This window comes from Carettochelys insculpta, chromosome 1, assembly GCF_033958435.1.
Source record: "Carettochelys insculpta isolate YL-2023 chromosome 1, ASM3395843v1, whole genome shotgun sequence".
In the NCBI taxonomy this organism is placed as follows: Eukaryota; Metazoa; Chordata; order Testudines; family Carettochelyidae; genus Carettochelys; species Carettochelys insculpta.
In genome coordinates this window covers 11,401,333-11,418,387 of record NC_134137.1, presented here as the reverse complement: position 1 = coordinate 11,418,387, position 17,055 = coordinate 11,401,333, and the positions used below count along the sequence as shown (strand labels likewise).

The 17,055-nt window shown below is 51.4% G+C and overlaps 1 protein-coding gene across 5 annotated transcripts; it reads left to right on the top strand.

Moving 5' to 3' along the window:
- The first annotated feature begins 8,103 nt into the window (after positions 1–8,103).
- Positions 8,104–16,396, top strand: LOC142003528 (ecto-ADP-ribosyltransferase 5-like). Of its 5 annotated transcripts, none has more exons than XM_074980568.1 (7): positions 8,104–8,163; positions 8,409–8,482; positions 8,856–8,971; positions 10,086–10,170; positions 12,139–12,862; positions 14,379–14,411; positions 16,243–16,396. In XM_074980568.1, the coding sequence occupies exons 4-7, from the start codon at positions 10,099–10,101 to the stop codon at positions 16,356–16,358; spliced, it is 945 nt and encodes a 314-aa protein (XP_074836669.1). In that variant the 5' UTR covers positions 8,104–8,163; positions 8,409–8,482; positions 8,856–8,971; positions 10,086–10,098; the 3' UTR covers positions 16,359–16,396. The 5 variants fall into 5 exon arrangements, with proteins under 5 accessions (XP_074836669.1, XP_074836695.1, XP_074836686.1 ...); XM_074980585.1 differs by lacking the exon at positions 8,104–8,163 and adding an exon at positions 9,343–9,434 and having other exon boundaries at positions 8,754–8,971; XM_074980577.1 differs by lacking the exon at positions 8,104–8,163 and adding an exon at positions 9,343–9,520 and having other exon boundaries at positions 8,754–8,971.
- The last annotated feature ends 659 nt before the right edge of the window (positions 16,397–17,055 follow it).

Genomic DNA, 17,055 nt, shown 5'->3' with positions numbered 1-17,055 from the left:
CAGTACAAACACAGAACCACCGCTGGAAACCACAAGAATGGCACGAGAGAATGGTGTGATCTGTGGTGCACTTCCTTTGTTGGAATCTGTCTAGCCTGTGCTGTGCAGAAGGTCAGAGAAGACATACCTATCTCATAGAGCTGGAAGGGTCATTGAGTTCAGTTCCCAGCAGTCACAGCAGGACCTATCACGCTGAGAGTTTTATTTATTATTATTGTTTTACAAAACATCTCAGTACCTTAGAGCCCCTCCGGTATCAAGCTTGAAACCCTGGGTTTAACAGTCTAGGGTTTATGCCACTCTGCTACCCCTCCCTACTACCTAGCTGCTCATATCGGTTCCTTCTGGCCTTTAAGAGTATGGGAGGGGGAATCCAAATTTTCCTACCTTTTCCCCACTCCCCGGCTCTGTACGTTTTTTTGCTTTGTTTTGGAATTGCGGGAAAACACTGGTTTCTCTTCAGTTTTTACTTTTTCATCCCTTTTTCTGCTAGAAATTTCAGGTGGGGAGCTCAATAAAAAGTATAAGAGAAGCAATTTCACTTCTGAAAGCAGCAGTTGTAATAGGGTCAGGTCAGGCCAGCAAACCCCAGGCAGAAAGCTGAAAGGCATCTGAGGACACAGCCTGGGCCAAAAGGGGAAGAGAACGAACTATTTCAGCGCTCAGGTAGAGGAAATGCGGGGGAGGGAAAATTAATCAAATGAGACACAAACAGACTCACTGCCAGTGTCCTGGCAGGCCTTTGAAACAACCTCCCCGGTCAGGTGAATGGGGAGGGAGTCAGAGAGGAGGTGAACAAGGCAAGGAGGTAAAGGAGGTGGAGATTGAGGTGGGAACCTAAGTATCTAAAAGAGGGTTACAAGGATGAGTGAGAAAAGTTGTTCTTGGACTCCGGGGGTAGGACAAGGAGCAATGGGCTTAAACTGCAGCAAGGGAGGTTTAGGTTGGACATTAGGAAAAGCTTTCAAACTGTCAGGGTGGTAAAACAGTGGAATAAATTGCCTAGGGAGGTTGTGGAATCTCCATCGCTGTAGATATTTAAGAGCAGGTTAGATGGATACCTACTGGGGATGGCCTAGACAGTGTTTGGTCCGGCCAAGAGGGCAGGGGACTGGACTTGATGTCCTCTTGAGGTCCTTCCAGTTCAAGTGTTCTATAATTCTATCTTCAGCATTCTGAGCTATGAGCTGAACACACCTCCCCAACCTACCACCCTCCTTCCTCTCCTAACTAGACCCATTCTATCCCCAGTGCAATGACGCCCGCTCAGAAGACTGAACATAACTGTTTTACCAGGTCAGGTGGGACAAATCTTGGTGAAACATTTTCTCATTGGAATTTTACGATAGAAATGTCTACTACGCATGGACCCAGGACTTCCTGTGCCCTCAACCCTAGGACAGCCTGCTTGGTGCTCTGCCCCAGAGCCCAGCTCTGTTCTCTTGTGTGGAGAACTTTTGATTTTCATTTCCAATGAGAACAAAACACAATTTTGCAATATTAAAATCCTTCACAAAAGGGAATGGCCCTTCTCTGCCCAGCTCAATATTCTCCCTTAAAGCCAGTAAAAAATACCCACCAGGAATGGTGCTACTGGTGTCTGCAGCCAGTGTTCCACAGACTAATCTTTACTATTCATAACGAGAATACACTTACGCAAGAGATAAGAAACTCAAGTCTCTAGGAATGGCTTGTGGGAAACATTTTTGTTAAAGATTTGCAGCAAAGGAACAAGCAGGATATGAAGAGAGGAAATGGGAAATAGATCACCAGTGAGGTGAACGTCCCAGGTGCATCCCAGGCTGGGGTGTCCTGCTCAGGGGAAATGGACTAATGTTGTCTCCCTGGGATTAGCAGGTTCCACTCGCTGTGAGCAGGACAGCAGTGTCCAGCTCTAAGGATCTCTGTCCATCTGGAATTATTTCCTATCAATTGTTTAATCTGCTGTTTCTCACTCACTGCTGTCAGAGGAGGCTTCGCCTTCCCCAGCGAGATGAGCCCTTCATGGTTTGGAGGATCCGTCATCCTCATCCACATCGCTGCTCTGAAGATGTTTGCTGGTTTCCAAATATTTTAATTCTTTTTCTTCATTTTTGCCCTAATGCAACTCATGGAGGTAGGACCTGCCAGTTCCAAAGCCATCCCGCTCTTCTGCCAGGGCTTCAGCAGGTAACCAGGAACTTGGATGGGGTATTAGAGACACCTGCTTGGACAAGCTTAGGTTATACTCTCTGCATTAGTAGATCAAAATGCAAGCTCATAGGGCTGTTTCTAATAGGATTTGTTTTACAATGCTAGAGCTCTACACAGGTAGTTGTTACAGAAATAATTTCTTGCATTTCTGTCAGACTAGCACTTTTGTTCCAACTTGTGATGACTGCGATGAGAGTGTCATGATCTGGCCATGGCAAATATTGTGTACCTACCTGTGGATTGCACTCCCACCCCAGTAATGAGATAAGAACTGTGCCCTCTGGTGTGAGTTGAGCCACAAGCCACCCAGGAGGAACTCAGAGGGGATGTTAGATTTTTATGAGTTGAACATTCTGTTTCCAATTTAACTGGAGGTGGGTTGTTTCTCATGGTTTATGGACCCTGCATGTAATCTTTTCCCAAATTAATGCAGAATAACTTCCCACTTTTTATTAAAAGTTTCTTTGTTACACACAGATTCTGTGCTTAGCAGAGAGGAAGTATTGCCTTGTAGAGTTGCCCAGTGGGTGGTGTGTGATTATCCGAAGTCCCTGTGGGGGCAGGGAGCTCAATCTGGCTTTTTCTTGTGTTGTTGAAAAGGAACCCCTGGATACTTGAACCCAGCTCATGTTGTAAAGCTCCCAAACCTGAGTGAAGTGAGTGAAATCAACTGGAAGGAACAGTGTAAACAAAAAAATCTGAATGCACTTTGAGAGTTCTTCAAGAGATGGCCAAAAAAAAAAACCATGACTTCGCCATCAAGAAAGAGGATCCTGGTTTAATGAGGAAATGAAAGCAGCAATTAGAAATAAAACAATGTATGAGAAATGGAGGAAGCAGAAATAGAAAGAAGTTAAACAAGATCTTAGAGGAATAGAAATTTTCAAATCAGCAGGCCTTAGGTAACTTGCATCCAAGACTCCCAAAAGACACGGCTGACCAAGAGGTCTGTCCCACTGAGGTTAATTTTTAAAAAAATATTGGCATACCATGCTGTGATGTTACACCCTATATTCTTCTTACAAATAGTATTATGATATGAATATTGTATAATAAATATATACAAAATGGAACACATAAATGTTACAATTTCCTGAATGTGCTTATTCACTATGTAGGGATTCATCACTTCTGCATCTGAAGTTAGGAATATTGACTATGTTACCATTACAACTGTGTGTGTATTTGGGGAATGGCCCACCAGACAATAAGCAACGATTCTGAATCAGGCATTTATGAAGGACAATCAATCTTTGAAGATAATTATCTCCCACCATCCTGAGAAGCTTCCTGGGATGTTGCTTTGACACTGCTGGGTCATCTGATGATGTTACCAGATACAGAATACCACCTTGGCCACTGTTGGTATTTTTTCTTTGGAAACAAATGCTTCTTGTCAGATATAAATTCCTTTTAAGGCTGGGGAGTAAATCAAGCAGGACGCGTCTCCATTGCTCCCCCTCCATCGAAGAAGGAGGATTGCTAAAAACACCTGAAGGGAAAGGTAAGAGCTGAGTCCAAGCTGAGAGGTCCAGTCTGTAATGAGAAATAAATGGAACTAATCTACAGAAGTGCTGTGATCTGCCTAAAACAAAGTATATGGTGAGAAATGAATTAGTGGGATCTCTTTCGTGAATGCACTAAGCTTCCTTGGTGTATTTTCTTTTATTTGCTCCATGATCTGCTTTGTTTGTTATTCCTTTCATGGCTTAAAATTTACTTTTTGTAGTCAATAAACTGATCTTTTGATTCTTACAAGTCCCAGTTTGTATAACTCATGCAGGAAGGGCACAAAAAGCAGTGCATATCTCCCTCCACATCAAGGGAGGAGCAGATTCCTCTCTAGAACACCAGCCAGTGTTATTCGCGTTGACCCTTCAAAGGAGGTGTGCACAAGTGCTGGGTAAATCCTTGAGCTAAAGGCTCCTGCACAGAGCTGATTTCAGTCTGGGTCTACAGCTGGGTGTGGTGTTACCTGTGTGTGTGCTACAGAAGGCTTGAGGGTCTGGCCCAAGTAGGATGGAGGATGAAACCTGGGCTGGTGGAAGGGGCAGCACCAGTGGGACCCCAACACATCAGGTGGCACCCAGATGGGCAGTTCAGTCTATTACAGAGTGAAATTTCAGACGGTTAGAAGACTACTTCTGATGTGCCAATATTCTAAGAGGCCATGTGGGTTAAGCTGGGTAATTATATGCTAGTTGATCTGATTTGGGTCCTGGTCCTGGTCTCCATTAAAGGCTATTTTCCATGTATGACAAAGCTCGTCCTATAGCTTGGCAGGTCCTCTGCTCTTTGGCAGATTATTTGCCTGAGAGACTCACAGCTGCCCTCAGGTTAGGCTCCAGCTGGATGTGTTGGTGAGCTACTCTCACCACGGCCAACGGAGGGAAGAAAGGGGAGACCAAACTCCACAGTTTCTGCTGCGCCTCCAAGTGATTCAGGCAAGACAAACCCCTCCACCAAGTCAGTCCTTCTCTCATGCTGGATATAGGATGGGGAAGAGAATGTGGGGAACCCAGGCCCACCCTCTACTCGGGGCTGCAGCCCAGGGACCCTATGATAGTAGCTTCCAACAATGTCTCAAGTTTCAGTGGTCCCCAGAACCCTCCTTACCGCAGGCTCTTCCCTCTGGTACCTGCTAGCGCTCACTTCTCTCAGACTCTCTACAGCTCCTTATCTCCTCCGCTCCTCACCCAGCACGGAGCCAGCAAAAGAGAAACCTTGTTATAACCAGTCTCAGATGGCTCCATCTAATCTTATTAACCTGGCTCCCTTGAGTCTGTAATCCTCTTAATTGGCCCAAGGTGTTTTAACTGGCCTACTTGCCCTGATTGGTTCTAGCAGGTTCCTACTGGTCCTGGATCAGCTTATTCAATCTAGGGCTACTATATATCCCCTTTATCACTCTTCTGTAGCCCTCTGGCCTGATAGTGGAGCTGATGGTGTCTCTGCCTTCCCCAATCTCCTATAGGAGGAGGGTTGTGGGGCTACTGCAGTGGTTGTGGGCTGCCGTTGGCTGCTGCTTTCCTCCTCTTAGCCAATCACCCCTCTTCTCCTGCTCTTCTGCAGGCTGCTTCTCTCCACCACATCCCTCTAGGTAGCTCCTGGAGCTGCTACGTAGTTTCTTGAGGGTCTTTCTGGCCCCTTCATCGCTGCTGCAGGCCTGGACTTCTATCTCTTTTGCTGCGGCTTCTCTTTTGTGCAGAGAACTAAGGGGCTGCTTAGAGGCAGTGGCTGGGCTTGTCTCAGAGCTTGCTGTATGGTGGGGAGAGGGGTGTTTGTGAGGTTTAGCAGGAGGGACTGGGGGCCACAAGGAAATGTGGCATGAGCCCCAGAGATAGGAACGAGGCCGAGAGTGAGCTCTGTGAGAGGGGTGCCAGGCCCACAGGTCCCAGAACTGGGATCAAAGACATTGTATGAGGACTTTTACTAGTTGCTCTTTGTCCCTCGATGGGGTGGGACTAAAATGTGACCTGGCTGAGGCCCAAATCCTGAGAAGAGAAACCGCTACAGGAGCTGCTACGCCACACCCAGCCGGAAGGAGGCGCTCCAGCAGCGAGTCAAGCCTTGTACTGCTGTAAACAGCTGCGTGGTGGAAAATCTCACCAAACAGCCCACGAGAGCACAGGTGGCTCTTGACACAGTCCTAAGTAACACCACAAGTTGGCTCAAGATACGGCTGATAAAGTGGGGTGTTGCCCACTAACACTGATGCCCAAATGAATCTGTTAGGCCATGTCTACGCTTGGCCAAAACTTCGAAATGGCCCTGCTAATGACCAAATTGGAGAACACTAACGAGGCGCTGAAATGAATATTCAGTGCCTCATTAGCATACTGCTGGCCGCGGCACTTCGAAAGTGCTGCATTTCGCTCAGGCGCGGCTCGTCTACACGGGGGTTCTTTTCAAAAGGACCCTGCAAAGCTCAAAATCCCCTGACAGGAATAAGGGAAATCAGCTGATAGGAGTAAGGGGATTTTGGCGTTTGCAGGGTCTTTTCGAAAAGGATTCCTGCGTAGACGAGCCGTGCGCGAGTAAAACGTGGCACTTTTGACGTACTGCGGCTGGCAGCATGCTAATGAGGCACTGAATATTCATTTCAGTGTCTCATTAGTATTCTCCAATTTGGGCATTAGCATGGCCATTTTGAAGTTTTGGCCAAGTGTAGAGGTAGCCTTGGTCTTTAAGGTGCTACAGGACTCTTCCTATTCTGGTGGACACAGCCTCACGCAGCTGCTCCTCTGAGACTTGATATCTGTGGATGCAGCCCATATCTGTAGCAACACAGACCACGCTAGACTTGTACCAGGAAATTTAAAAGCAGTACAGAATTAAGACCAAATATGTGGAAGTCAGTGACTTTTAAAGAAGTTTAACTGTAGAAGGACCTCTGTATGCTACTAAAGAAATCTACTCCATACAAGAGAACTGGACTCAAAGCCCATAACACAACAGTCTAGCTAGATAAGAAACATGGTTCAGGTACAAGCCAATGGAAATCTACCCAGAATGTGCCAGCCGGTAACCACCCTCTTTTGTCTCCATCCTGCCTGTTAGCATTAAGAAACCCACCACCTGTCTCCATGAGCCACTAGGTGGGACTGAGGGTCCTCACTACTGGATTCAGGGCCAAGTGCTGCTCTAGCACAGGAATTATGCGCCTCTCTCCCTGGTTATTGACTCAGACTGGTGCTGATGTAAATGGGGTCGGAATGAGCTGATCCCACCGCAGCATCTGGTAATGAAATAGAGGAACCCACATCAGGAACTGGCTATATTTGCATAGACACACCTCCTGAGCCTAGGTGTATTTGCATAGACACACCTCCCGGGCCAAGGTGAGTAGCAGCCAGACCTACACTACCAAAGTGATCCCTTTGGGTAACCGTTCATCTGAGTACTGAGTGCAGGTGTTATGAAAGGGCTGGCTCCCTGTTGCCTGAGGAAAGGGCAGCAGAAGTGAATGAGAGAGTCACCCTAAACCCAAGTGCACCCCTCAAGCATAGAAAAGTGTGTCCACTATCGTGTGAAAGAAGTTCCTTTTTGTGGGTTCAGACTGGGAAGTGCTGAGACAGCATTTGATCCTCTTTCTCTTCTCAGTATCAGCCAAGTTCTAGTCAAAGTTTCTGTTCCTCCTCAACTGTGATAAGATTTGCTGTTGTGCCTGGAAGGGGAGTCTAGGGCCTGGCCTTAGGACTGGTGTGCGGCAGTGGTGCACTAAAAGGCAAGGGAGAGGCTGCAATAGCTGTGGAGGTTGCTAGTTCCAGCCTTATCAAATCATTGGGAGTTGAAATCCCTTAGCAATGGAAGCTCTGGACACAGTATCACAGTGACAGGCAGCAGCAGGGACAGGTGGTAGCACAGGTAACTGAGTCAGTGGCCTTTTGAGGTGGGATGTGAACCCCCCGAATGTGGGGTTTTGCTGACTTTGGCTCCCCAGCTGCAAGTAGTGGGCAGGGGAGGGAAAGGGGAGTGGTATCTCCCAGGGACATTCATCCACTGGATTTGCACCCCACAAGGTGGGAAACTGAGGCAAAGGACACTGCTTAGTGTACCCTGAGGGTTGTGGAGGGGGTTACTTATGGTTTACAGCAGGGATTCCCTCTGGGACCCAAACATGGGTCACCATTAGATTTTCTAAGGGTCGCTGACTGGGCAGCTCAGAGCTGCAGGTAACTCTTTGAGGAGCCATTTGCAGCTCCCACCGCTGCTGTCTGACTCCTCCTCCAGCTCCCAGTCCCTGCCCTGCCTTGCCGCGCTGAAATGGAATTCAGTTTAATTGGTTTAAAAGCTGGCAGGAGGGATCTGGCCATTAACCCAATTCAACTGAGTCCTATTTCAGCATGGCAGGGCAGGGAACTGCTCACGCTGCAGATGGGGGAAGGGAGTAGGAGGGCTGGGGGGAGTCATGCAGAGGAGGAAGAGCCAGCCAGGAGAAGGAGCAGCAGTGTGCGGAACTCGTGTGAGGTAGGTGGGGGGTGTTGTGGGGCTGAGAGGGGTTTAAGCCGGAGGTCGGGGGATGCATTTTTCCCATTAGAGAACTCCGCCCTCCCCCTTTTGAATTGCCTTAGGTCACAAAGTCTCACTGGCTCGTCAGAACGGGGCCCTGTCTTGAAAAGGTTGGGAGCTGCTGGTTTACAAGCTTTTGACCCTTTGTTGCAGTGTCAAGTTCCTTCTCCGTTTTAATCACAGCTCTCTCTCGTTCCACCCAGGCTCAGCGCTCAGCTCATGAGTCTGTGTGGGGAAAGGGGCAGCGACTGCCTCTTTAGAGGCACTGGGGCTGGAGGTGAGTGTTCCCAGCTTGCTGGAAGGCAGGATGTGACCGGTTCTGGTTTGTATTGGGAAGAGGAGCCCCTAGGTACTGAGCCTGGCCCCTGTGGCTGCCCACACCCCTGGGCAGAAGTGTTACGCTTCCAGGCTCGCTCTGCTTGCCCTGGAACTTCTGGAACTGAGCGAAACTGTCGGCGTGCTCGCATTTTGCTGACACCGATAATGGGAGTTCAAACTCCAGCCAGAAGTCATGGCTTAGAACCAAAGTCTTTACCCTTTGTAACCAGATCGGGGGTCGGCGAAGGCCTCTTCAGCTGCACTGGACTTACAGGAACTGATTGTGAGTCAGCTGGTGCCTTGCAGACAGGTGCAAAATGTTTTCCCTGTAGCGTCTTAGCTTCGGCACAGCCCTGGTGGAAGTAGGGAGTCAGCTGGGAGCTTCAGCGCACAATCGGTGGCTTGGGATTCTGCCCGTCAGGAACAGTCATCTGACTGAGGAACTCAGGTGCAGTCCCTTTCCCCCGCTTGTTCCCTGTGACCCTTCCTCTGGGATCAGAACCCTCTGTCGCAGCTGCTTCCCGCCCTGTGATTTTGGGCCCTGGCGCAGGGCTTGCATGCCTCTGGCGGTGGGTTGCCAGGACACTGTCTGAAGTCAGAACCGTGCGGCCTCCCTGGAGCAGAACGCTTCACCATCTGCGTGATTAACATTCACGCACAGTCACTTCCTGCAGTGACTCCAGGCCTAGAGGCTGCTGCCTGAGAAATATTCATGCACAAATCCTCCCCGGTCTCAGCGGCTGCGTCTGTCCCCTGCAGTCCCCGCCAGCCCCAGACAGTGTCTCCTTCCAAACAGCAGCTCCGCTCCCTTATTTTTAGCTACATCCTCTGGACTCTGACCAGGCCCTGCCTTGTCCAGCTGGCTGCTGTGGAAGGAAATTAGAGTCACTAAAAATACACCAGCTGGTCAGGTACTTCTCCTCAGGGCCCGGCTCCTTCTGCTGTCGGCAGTCCGTCCTCGGGGTGTTCTCGCTGCAGGAGCTGTGACCAGACGGACGTGAGATGGCTGGTGGCCATGTGTGGGGGGCGGGGTGTAGACTGAGGGGATCAGGTGCCCCACAGAATTCATTATCCCCAGGGGGCAGAACCAGGCAAACGTACATTTCCCCCAGCCCAGCGTGGGAGAGGGGGATGGCTAGGGATGGAGAGACCAGTGTGGACATACTGGCAGCTCCTGTCCTGCAGGGCCCAGCTCCCTGCTGCAGCATGATGGTGCGGGGGGGGGGCGGTGCTGGGCCAACCCCCAGTGGGTCTATGTCCAAGTCCGGAGCTAGGCCTAGCCCTGAGGGATAGAGCCAGCACTGCAGGGTGAGGGTGGGGCAGGCTGGCTCCCCGAACATCCCTTCCACCCTGCAGGCGGCCCTCCGCACCAGGCCAGCAGTAGGCCTCTGCTGCCAGGGCGGAGGTTGGTGCGACGGGTGGGTGGTGCGTAGGCGACGGTTCAGCACAGTGCTCCCATGGGTGGGGGATGCTACATCTCCCCACTGCCCTCCCCCAGCCCCCATGTGTGTGGTGCAAATCCGCCCGATTTCTGCTCATCTGCCCATTGGCTTCATCTTCAGCCTGAGCTGGGATATGCAGAAGATGAGGTCCATGGCTCTCTGCTTGGCTTCTCTTTGGGCTCTCGCCTGGCTGGAAACGCCTCAGGTAACTTCCTCCCATTCCCACAGCCAGTCTCGGGCCTGGGGGGCTCTGGCAGGTGGCCTGTCAGAGAGGCGCAGCCAGGGGGAGGCAGAAGGAGGCGGAGGCTGTGGTAGTTTAGTCCCTGTGTCAGTACTAGCACCACCGGTGTGAGTGAGCACCATCGGACAGGAAGCCACCCTGAGTACTGCTCTGCTCTGCTGCTGACTCCAAAGCAAGAGCAAAATCGTTCTGCCCATTTCAAATAGAGAAACTGAGGCCGAGTGCAGGCACATGACTTTCTACCAGTGGCATTAAGACCCATTTCCCCAAGTTCTAGGCCCAGTCCCTAACCAGCGAGCCAGGGTGCTGCCTGAAGAGCAAGTCGGTGATCTGGGTTGAGCCATGTCGCTAGAGAAGAGTTCCTGCCGTTGGGTAAAATGGTGCCTAGAGCTATGGAAAGCAAGTGGGGAGGGGGGTCTGCTGACTGGACACCCACCATCGGAGCGGTTATGTGACAGGGTTTCTGGGCACAGCTGGAGAAATCAATCCTGGGTACCTTTGCTCAATATCCGGCTGCTTAAAGCCCCAGGCTGGGATTTCCTTCTTGCTAAGGCAAACCCAATCGGCCACCAAGGTACCTCTGCCAGCCCCACTGGCCAGCCAGAAGTTACACAAGCAAACCCCAGACTTCCCGGCTGCTCTACCAGCCCAGCCCAGCAGCCCCCAACTTAGGTGAGACCAACAGCCCCCAGCCTGTTTCACCAACTCCCCACAGATTCTTCCAGGCCCCAAAGCGTCCAGCCACAGCCCCCAGTCAATATATCTTGGATCTTACCCAAAAACATCACGCTTGCCCAAATCCTTCAGATCTAAATATCTAAAGTTGTATCAACAATAAAAAGAAAAAACAGGCCTAGAGAGAAAAATTGTTAAAGCGACACTTTACAAACATCAATGACAGCTATTGATGCAGCAGGAAATGTAGATCCGGCCCACTGGGGTCCACGTGCTGGGACATGGACCATTCCAGACAGGCACAAATACTAAAAGACAAAAATTTCCAAGAAGGACACTGCTAAGTCCACCTCCTGGCTCTCCCTTGTGTCCAGAGGCAAAGCCCCTTTCTTCTTCCCATCAGGCCCTTGAGGGTCAAAAGTCGCCTGACCCAGGTAGGCTGTTGTTGCAAACTGCTGCTGGACAAATCCCAGGAGACGGTCTCAGTTTCTTAGATGTGTATTGTCCTTTGTCTCTGTCAAGTACCTTGGCTGGGGTGGTGATTCCCACCTCCCATTGTGCACTCTTGGCTCTGAATAGTCCTAGTACAACTAGAGAGCTAAACTTTACCGACGAACATGATACCAACATACAAGTAGCATACACAGATTCGGGGCATCCTCAGCTTTCATTACAGACCTGCACGGCCCCCTTGGCGCAATACTGGGGTCCAGTAGATCCCATGGACACATAAAATGGCTTCCACACCCAATGTAAAAATCCACTCATGTGACAGGAGCTATTCTGCCACACAGGGCAGGAGCAGAGCCAGTACATGAAGGGTGCCCAGGGATAGCTCAGTGGTTTGAGCAGCAGCCTGCTAAACTCAGGGTTGTGAGCCCAATCTTTTGGGGGGGGGGGAACATCTAAGGGATGGTGCTTGGCTCTGCTAAAGGGGTGGGAGACTGAGGTCCCTTCCATGAGAGGTGTATCACCGTATATTATACTATTCCTCACCCGCACACACTCATGGTCAATGCTGTGCCACTTCCAAAGAGTGCCGGGGGTCATGGACAGAAGAGGGAATGGGGGCAGAGCAGGGGTGGGGAGACAGCAAGGCAGGGGTAGAGATGAGATGGGGAAGGAGGCCATGGCTGATGCCCCATCCCAGTATTCCTGCACCAGTTGCCTCTGGGCAGGATGGCTAGAGGTGAATTGCCCATCAGCCCTGGCTCCCCTGGTCCCCCCCCCCAGGTGATCTCTTTCTGCTCCCTGCAGGTGAGGGGCCAGCCCCTTGTGCAGCTGGGAATGGCACCCGACTCTTTCGATGACCAATACATCGGCTGCACGGAGGCCATGGAAACAAAAATCGCCCCTCGCCTGCTGGAGGAGGAAAAAGCCAGGCACCCGCTGCTGGGCGCCATGTGGGGGAACCTCTCGGAGGTTTGGGAGCAGAAGAAGAACGGCCTTTCTGTGCCCGTGGGCTTTCGGGCTGAACACGGCATCGCCCTCCTGGTCTACACGGATTCCTCTATGCCGCTGTACAGTGAGCTGAACAAGGCGGTGCGCGAGGCGGGGGTCTCCCGGGAGAGCTACATGAACAATTTCCACTTCAAAGCCCTCCATTATTACCTGACGAGAGCCCTGCAGCTCTTACGGCCTGACTGCGGCCAGCTGTCCCGGCACCAGCTCTTCCGGGGAGTCAGCTCCATCCGCTTTGAGCCCAGCGGGACCGGCGTGTTCCGCTTCGGGCAGTTCACCTCTTCCTCGCTGGACGTGGCTTTGGCGCGCAGTTACGGCAACGCCACCTTCTTCACCCTGCGCTCCTGCTTTGGGGCCCCCATCGAGGCCTTCTCCACCTTCCCGGCCGAGAGGGAGGTGCTGATCCCCGTCAGCGAAGTGTTCAACGTCTCCAGCTTCACCCGGGAGGAGAACCGCAGCGTCTTCGTCCTGCACAGCACGAACCGGACCTGCAGCCATTTCAACTGCGCCTACCTCTGGGGTGAGTGCTGTGAGCCGCGCTGGAAGGGGAGCCAGCTGGGCTCAACCACCTAGCAGCTGGGGAAACCCGATCGCGGAGGAAGCAGTGAAAGGAGCAGCTCAGAAGTGACCTATATCTTAGCCTACTTATGTATTTCCAAAGGGTGAAGCTCAACCCAGTATGTTGGGCCAGCCCCAAGTTCCCTGTACCTCACCAGTCCCACGGAAGCCCTTTGTCACTGTTGAGTGCTTCTCCTTAAAGCTGGGGGCCTCACCTGGGAATTAAGTCATGTCCTCGGCTGTTTGTTGGCCCCTTTGCCCGAGTGTCTTCATGCTAGATGGGCAAAGGTTGCAGACTTGGCTGCCCAATAAGAGAAGCCGACAGAAGCTTGGAAGGGTAATTGGTTACTTCAAAGGATACCAAATGCAAACTGTAGGTCCCCTGCCCCACAGCATGACACAATCCCTCAGACAGGCACCCAGCCCAGCCACTGAGAATCTCTGCTTGAGACCATGAGAACGGCCATAATGGATCAGACCAAAGGTCCATCCAGCTCAGTGTCCTGTCTTCTGACGGTGGCCGATGCCCAGTGCCCCAGAGGACTGAACAGAACAGGTAATCGTTGAGTGTTCCACACCCAGTCACTCATTCCCTGCTTCTCACAGAAGCCAGGAACACTATCCGTGCTCATCCAGGCTCATAACCATTGATGGACCTGTCCTCCACAAGTTTAGTTAGTTCTTTTGTGAACTTTGTTAAGGTCCTGGTCTTCACAATGTCCTATGGCAAGGAGTTCCACGAGTTAACTATGTGCTGTGTGAAGAAGTACTTTCTTTTGTTGGTTTTAAACTGGCTGCCTATTACAAAAGGATAAATTCTCTGAATAAACGGTTCACTGAAAAGAATTTGCCAAACTATAAGAAAAAGGGTGCAAGATTAGCATGGAAATTACGGTGCTAATAAGAACATAAGAACATGCTTCCCTTCTCTTTGGCATTTGCTCTTCCTGCAGACAGACCCAAGTTACCGGCCTCATTGCAGGATTGACAGGGTCACATCCTCTGGCCTGTGCTACATGGGTTGGATTGAGGATCCCAATCGTCCCTCCTGGCCTAGGAATCCGTGGCTCATGCTGAGACACGGCTTCAAACCTCTCCAAATCCCCGAGTGAACACCCACCCCGAATTTGGGGTTACATAGTCCTTGGAACACAAGCATCTCTGTGTTCCCCAGAGCTCCGGAGTTGGGCAGATTGGAAACTCTGGTGTCGTCCAGCAGCAACATAATCCTCACATGTTTAGGAGCTAACGCTGGCTCTGGCATGCTAATTACAGATTTCTTTTCTGGAGTCTTTAAAAACCCCACTGGGTGCTTGGCTGCATATGTAGGCATCTCAGTATTATTAAAAATCTAGCCCTGGAGGCAAACTTCTCCCAGCTGGGCCCAGCTTGCTGTCATGTGAGTCTGAACCAACTCGAACTCAGGGGCAAAGTTGATATTTGTAGCAGTGTAATGGAAGTCTGTGTTTGTGTTTTAGGAGAGAAGTCCCAAGAGTGCATGGACAGCAGAGGTAAGACTGATGCCCCTTTCTGCTCTGATCTCTGGGCGTCCCAGGGATGGGACAGATGTTTCAGGTCAGATACCCATCTGAAACATCTGCCAGTGGATCACAAACTGCAACAGACCCACAGCTGTAAAAAGAGCTAATGTCCTCCTGGTGTGTATTCACAGAACTGCAGCAGGCTGTCATCCTGCTGCGTAGGCGGTGGTCCCAGCTGGGGCCCTGTGTCCCGTTCTGGGTACCACATCGTGGGGAAGAGATGGAGAAGCTGGAGACAGTCCAGAGGAGACCACCCCAAATGAGTAAAGGTTTAGAGAAGCTGAGACGTGAGGGGCAATGTAAAAAAGGGATGTGTTTTGCCTTGAGAAAGGAAGACATAGGGGGGACCTGCTAAATCTTCCGATATGTTACAGATGGTTGTAAAGAGAGTGGGGATCTGTTATCCTCCAGGCCCACTGAAGGCTTGACAAGCAGCCATGGACTAACTGGGCAGCAAGGGAGAGTTAGGGTCGATATTGGGCAGAGCTTTCAAACTCTCAGGGGCAGAGCCGTCCTGTCCATAGGATGAGGTGGGGCGGCTGCCCCCAGAGCCACACTCTTGGGAGCCCCGTGGGAGCCACCCCACCCACCTTACAGATGCGGGGGAGGATTACCAGGGGCAAGCGGCGGCAGCAGCAGGGGGTGGCCTCATCTCGGCTCGCCCTGCCTCTCCCTGCAACACGCACCACGCACAGCGAGTGGCAGCTAGATCTGCTCCACAGCTGCCTCCTCACAAGGTGAGTCCAGGGAGGGAGGCCAGGGGGAGGTGACCCCCTGCAGCTGCTGGTGCCATACGCCCCCTGTCCCAAGTAATCCCTGGCCAGTCTGGAGGGGGGAGACCAGGGGTCAGGGTGGGGGTGGAGCCTGGAAGGGGTAAGGCACGCGGTCCAAGGAGGGTGTTGCCCTGGGCCCTGCCGTTGCCTCGGGACAGCCCTGCTCAGGGAAGTGAAACTTTACAATAGGTTTGCAAGGAAACGTGGAATCCCCCATTGGAGGTTTCTCAGACCAGGCAGAGGTGGATTTGGATGTACTTGTTTCTGCCTCAGCAGCTGGGCCTGGGCTTGCTGACCCTGTGAGCTCCTTCCCAGCCTGAGGGCTCTGTGAATTCATAGAATCACAGACTCCCAGGGCTGGCAGGGACCTCAGGAGGTCATCTAGTCCAGCCCCCTGCTTCAAGCAGGATCAACCCCCAATTAAGTCATCCCAGCCAGGACCTTGTCAAGCTGGGACTTAAAGAACTCAAGGGATGGAGAATCCATCATCTCTCCAGGCAACACATCCCAGTGCTTCACCACCCTCCTGGGGAAATAGTTTTTCCTAATATCCAACCTACACCTCTTCCCCTGTAACTTCAGCCCATTGCTCCTTGTTCTGCCGTCTGTCACCACTGAGAACAGTTTCTCTCCATCCTTTTTAGAGCTCCCCTTCAGGAAGCTGAAGGCTGCTACTAAATCACCCCTCAGTCTTCTCTTCTGCAAACTAAACAAGCCCAAATCCCTCAGCCTCTCCTCACAGGTCTTGTGCTCCAGCCCCGTCATCATTTTTTTTTTTTGCCCTCCGCTGAACCTGCTCCAGCCCAACCACATCCTTTCTATACCGGGGGGCCCACAACTGGACCCAATATTCCAGGTGTGGCCTCACCAGTGCCGAATACCTGACAAGATTTAGCAGCACAGAGACAAATAAGAGGTGTGGGCATCCGTCACACCCGTTGGTTAACCACCTGAGCCTGGGCATAGCTGCTTAACATTCTCCGATGGAAGGTTACCCACTACGCCAGCTCCTGTGTTTTCTTTTGCAGGGAGAAGTGTCAGGGTGTCCAGCAGCAGGAGCCCTCTGGTGTTTGCTGGACTTGTCCTGCTCAACGTTGCTGCTCAGAACCTCTTCGTCGATTTCAAACTCGTCTCGGTTTTGTAAAACAAAATTAAATACGTAAAATAAAAGTACAAACAAGCGCGGGTTGGTCCTTTACTGGATCCTGCGCAGTGTGTTCCTTGAACAGGGCAGGCCGCAGGACGGCTGCTTGCAGGCCAGGCTTCTGCACCAGGCTGAGACTGACCTCAGAGCTTCCATAACAGAGAGACAAGCCATATCCCTTGAAGAGACTTTCTGACTGCCAGGCGGGCTGGTCTCACTGGCACCGTCTAGTGGCTGGACAGAGTACATTCCATTCTGCGTCCCCCACTATTTGTTATGTTCCTGCCATCTACAAAACATTATGAAGTGCACATTATTCAACCCCATGAGTAGCAGTCTGGTAAGTGTCTCTGAATGGCACTGGGGGTTGTATGACATGACCCAAACATACCCCAGGTAGGTCGTTGGGCCGTCCATGAATTGCAAGAACTGGCTGTGGTTGGTTGAGAACCTTTAATCTTTTTTATCTCTTGCTATGTGAAGCAGGATCCAGGAATGTGCCACGCTTTAGGGGTAACGTTTTTACCTGTGCTGAGGCCCAGAAACCCCTCCGGTTCTGCACGAGCCCTGGGTGTATTGTGTCCTGCGATTAATTCTAAACCTAGTGGTGAATTTACAGTGTAAAGGTGCGGGAAAATCTCTACAAGGCTGGGAATAGGCACACTTTTTCACTAGGATGTGACGGACAATCCCTCCC

Coding starts and splice junctions, on each gene's coding strand:
- LOC142003528 (XM_074980568.1), top strand. CDS start 10,099: ATGCAGAAGATGAGGTCCATGGCTCTCTGCTTGGCTTCTCTTTGGGCT. Junction 12,863..14,378: donor CAACTGCGCCTACCTCTGGG/GTGAGTGCTGTG, acceptor TTTGTGTTTTAG/GAGAGAAGTCCCAAGAGTGC. Junction 14,412..16,242: donor AGAGTGCATGGACAGCAGAG/GTAAGACTGATG, acceptor TTTCTTTTGCAG/GGAGAAGTGTCAGGGTGTCC.